The sequence below is a fragment of the Melampsora larici-populina genome (assembly GCF_000204055.1).
Source record: "Melampsora larici-populina 98AG31 unplaced genomic scaffold MELLAscaffold_30, whole genome shotgun sequence".
Taxonomy (NCBI): Eukaryota; Fungi; Basidiomycota; class Pucciniomycetes; order Pucciniales; family Melampsoraceae; genus Melampsora; species Melampsora laricis-populina.
The window spans coordinates 965,285-969,440 of record NW_006768794.1 but is presented as its reverse complement, the minus strand read 5'-3'; the positions used below and the strand labels follow the sequence as shown (position 1 = coordinate 969,440).

Genomic DNA, 4,156 nt, shown 5'->3' with positions numbered 1-4,156 from the left:
GGGAAAACGTTCGTACTAAACTCAATTCTGCACTACTGCAATGGCAAACAACGTACCTTTTGAGGCGGTGTCAGCTGCCGGCATATCATCTCTGCTTCTGTTGAAAGGACGAACTGCACATTCTGCCTTCAAGATTCCTATTCCAATATACAAAGACTCAATTTGCCCAATTTCTTTGCGTGAAGGCATTGGGGCCAACCTCGCCAACTGTCGATTTATTGTTTGGGACGAGGTTGCAATGCAGCACAGGCATGCTATCGAATGCGTGGATCGTACACTTAGGAGTTTGACAGGCATTGAGCGTCCTTTTGGGGGGAAGGTAGTGTTGTTTGCGGGAGATTTCTGGCAGACTTTGCCAATAGTCAGACGTGCTACTCTAATGGAGCAAGCCAAGGCAACATTAAAGGCTTTGTACTTGTGGGATTTGACCAATAAGTTTGCTTTGTTGGTCAACATTCGCCTGGGTGGTACAACAGCTCATCCTGATCCCTCGAACACAAGATTTGCAAAATGGCTGCTAGCTTTAGGTTCCGGTGAATTTCAAGAAGACCATACAGCACCTATCAATATCGAGCACTGTAATGTATCCTATATGCCACCGTCTGCGGCCTTTGACGAGCAACTTGTCAAATCGGAGTATGGTGGAGTCAACCAATTGATAAGATGTTGAAATTGGCATGAATTAACTGATCTCTATGCAAACCGTTGCTTGATAACCCCACTGAATGCAACAGTTGATGCTTTGAATAAGCACGTCATGGAATCCTTACCAGGCGACGGCCTTGTATCTTTGTCCAGAGACGAGATGGACGAGGCGTTTCGGGACCCAGTGACTGCCGATGTACTAAATTCCTTCAATTTTCCCGGTTTCCCGGCGCACAAATTAGAACTCAAAGTGGGAGCCACGGTGATGGTACTTCGAAACTTGCATATGGGGGACGGACTTTGCAATGGCACTCGGTTGTTGGTGACAGATGTGAAGCACAAGGCTTTGCAGTGCCGTATCCTCACAGGTGAAAAGAAAGGCATGGCTATTAGCCTACCTAAGATCAAGTTGCGGCATGAAAGCGACGCGGTATGCCCTATACCATTTGTGCGATATCAGTTTCCTATCATGCCGGCGTTCTGCATGACTATCAACAAAAGCCAAGGACAAAGCCTTAATCGTGTGGTAGTCATGCTGCCTAAACCGGTATTTTCACACGGGCAATTGTACGTAGCTCTGTCACGTTGCACCTCTGCTTCAAATGTCCATGTGTGTATTCCATCGGACTCAGGTGGTTTCCGGACTCTTAACATTGTATTCCATCCCGTATTACTCTTTTGATATGGATTATGTCTTTGGGTAAGTGTCTCTCTGCTCCAATGCTTCATTTGCTTACTTCACACTGATGGCATGTATCTGTTACAACCAGTCCTTTTAGTTCTTATCCCGTATCGTAGCTCCTTTTGTTACGTATTGTGGCATATGTTGAGAGTGGCGGCCTACTTCGTGGGTGACGTTGGTGAATTTTATTATCACATAGTAATGGTATTTTGTAATGATATTTCATACATTTGTTTTTCTTCGTCACACCCCATTCGCGTTATAATGCCATGTTCCTTTTCACTTGCTTTTTTGGCAACAAGTGCCACTGTTTAAGGTACCATCCTGGTAAGCATCGTGAACCGGTCTGGGTCTCGCGATTGTTTGATTGTTACATGGCCCATGTGTTTTCCTCTTATCGCAATCATTGGCTGAGATCTCACACGAGTTTTATTTGGAAACTTTCTGAAGTATGGTGCGGCGCTCTCAATGTATAGAAATATTGGTATTGTTGTGCGTGTTTGGTGGGCGGGGGTTGACTTGTGTGAAGTCAACTCCGATCGCTTGGTTTTATACCGGAACTCATCTGATTGGAGACTTTGCCCCTTGAGTCATTTGGTGAGCCACTCGCAGGTAACGATGTAGTTGGTTGATTGATGGCAACTCCGTACATCTTATGCAGGCAACGATCACTGTGGTTGATGATGTTACAATTTTCATGGGAGTTGTCATAAACTGGTTACATATTATGGGTTTACACCACAGGTATTTCGCTTAGTCATTTGAAGTCCGGCATAGTTGCTGGGGCGCCTCATGCCTCGCCTGCACGGTTTATCCATAAGTGATCGGATGCCTGATTTGGTGAGTTTATTTCATTTTGGCCGTTCAATGATTGTACTTTGGTTTTGTGTTATATAACACTGATGATTGATTGTCTTTTCTGTTTCCGAGTCTGTTGGCCTCTACGTTTTCAGCTGTTTGGGGCTTCGTCGATATGGTATGTATCCGCTTGCGCCTTATGACTCGACCCCAATCTCTGCAACATGTCAGTGCTTATTTGTCTCCTTTCCAGACTTTCGGTCTCTTTGACGTGTGGAATTTCTAAATCAACTACTGTTACCTTCAATCTTTGTGTTCTACTTGGGCAAAAATGACTGGGTGATTGGGTAGGTGGATATTCACTTATTCATGTTTTATTGGGGATTAAGGCTTCTTATGAATGCGCATCATGATTTTTGTTATTTGATGGGCAGGATTGTTGCTTCATTGGGGACATGTAGATGTCGTGTGGCCCCTTCTCAGTGGTGTTCTTCGACCCCAGTTCGTTATTCGAGTGCGTATTTTATTGCTCCATGTTGGTCGTATGTTTCTGTCTTTGTGCCGTGGACATCCCAATAGCTGACTTATACCTAACCTTTCAACATATTGTACATAATATTATTCATTTCCTTACTTCGAACTTTAATGGAGCTGGCGATGATACCTTCTTTGCCCTTGGCTTCGGTCTGCTTGCGACCTTCGAGATCCCTGCCGCCTGAAGTTGTAGACTTGATTATTTCTTATTTGGTGGATCAATCTGATGTTACTCCGGCAAACCCTCTGAATAGTGCTGACAGGCCGTTTGTCAATCATAGCGCTGTGAAACAAATACTTGATCTCCGATTACTTAGCAAATCATGGGCAATGGGAATTGGTTCTTACGTGGGGGTATCTTTAAACTTAGTTACTCCTAATATGTCAACCTGTTTGTTGAAAATGTCAAGAATGTCAGCATCGATTTTGAGCACTCATCGCCTGCGTCGCCTCTGTATAGGTTGTGTTCTGTTTTTGCCTGATTTCATACTCGCCTCCTTGGATCTCGATGACTCCAATGATTCCGATGAAATCTCCCGTTTTGATAAGCGGCACTCTGATTGCTCTTCGCTATCTATGAAGGACGCCGCCGCTATAATCAATTTATGTCGTCATAATTTAACTGAGCTCAAGATCAAGTTTTCGAAATCGGTTGGTTTTTCTCAAGACCTGATCAAGGCAATCGGCGATATCAGTTCCCTCAAAGTCTTCATGATGCTTGGGAGTAAATCACGTAAGGCCTACCATGACTTCGGATCCATCACAAAGGTCCTCGACGTCACTACGAACGTCGAATCATTATCGATCGACTGTGGTTCTCTTGGCCCCTTGGATATCAAGGCGTCCTCCTTGCCCCGTCTGATCCATTTATGGGCACCTCTTTATCTTGATACTCATCAATGTTTCAACGAGTTCGTGCGGGCGGAAGGCAGGGATATAAAGTTCCTCGAGTGTTTTTCGCCGGACGCGCATGGTCTTTGTGGTTCTATGATAGTGGGGTTGAACCACTGTCTTGAGATACTTTTTGTTGATTCAGTACCTGATAACCTTAGTCGCGTTGTGCTGGACACCCATTTCCCGAAATTGAAGGTGATACGTAGCATTTATAGTACTACTTATGTTGGTAACCTGGCGTGGTTCCAATGGCCAATGTTCAGTGCCATGGAGGTATTCATAACCAGTTATTGGCACGGGAGATTTTATTGGCAAAGGATGATGTCACAAGTTGGCATTGTTCCTATTCCTTTCCCGCCTAAGCTCAAGCATATCATCTTTGTCAGTTGGAATGGACCGGATTCTCAAAACGCGTACCTTGTAAAACAATTTGCCAGCGTTGGTATCAAATGCTTATTCGAATTCGAAATGACAACGCAACAGATCCTGGTAAGAGTTCTTTTCTTCAATTGTATATTTTGCTCCTAACTTCAATGCCAACTTGAATATTTCAGGATGTCGCTAGCGGTATTGGACTGGATGGGTGAATGAGGTTCTTTGGTC

General features: G+C 44.3%; 1 protein-coding gene across 1 annotated transcript in view; it reads left to right on the top strand.

The window, feature by feature from the left end:
* Positions 1 to 2,119: 2,119 nt before the first annotated feature.
* Positions 2,120 to 4,156, top strand: part of MELLADRAFT_108616 (uncharacterized protein) — a gene marked incomplete at both ends in the record, with an annotated part of 2,688 nt that continues 651 nt past the window's right edge. Inside the window, 4 exons of the mRNA XM_007412370.1 lie at positions 2,120 to 2,167; positions 2,258 to 2,303; positions 2,560 to 2,626; positions 2,977 to 4,042. Coding sequence (XP_007412432.1) covers positions 2,120 to 2,167; positions 2,258 to 2,303; positions 2,560 to 2,626; positions 2,977 to 4,042 — 1,227 coding nt within the window. The remainder of the gene's footprint in view (positions 2,168 to 2,257; positions 2,304 to 2,559; positions 2,627 to 2,976; positions 4,043 to 4,156) is intronic.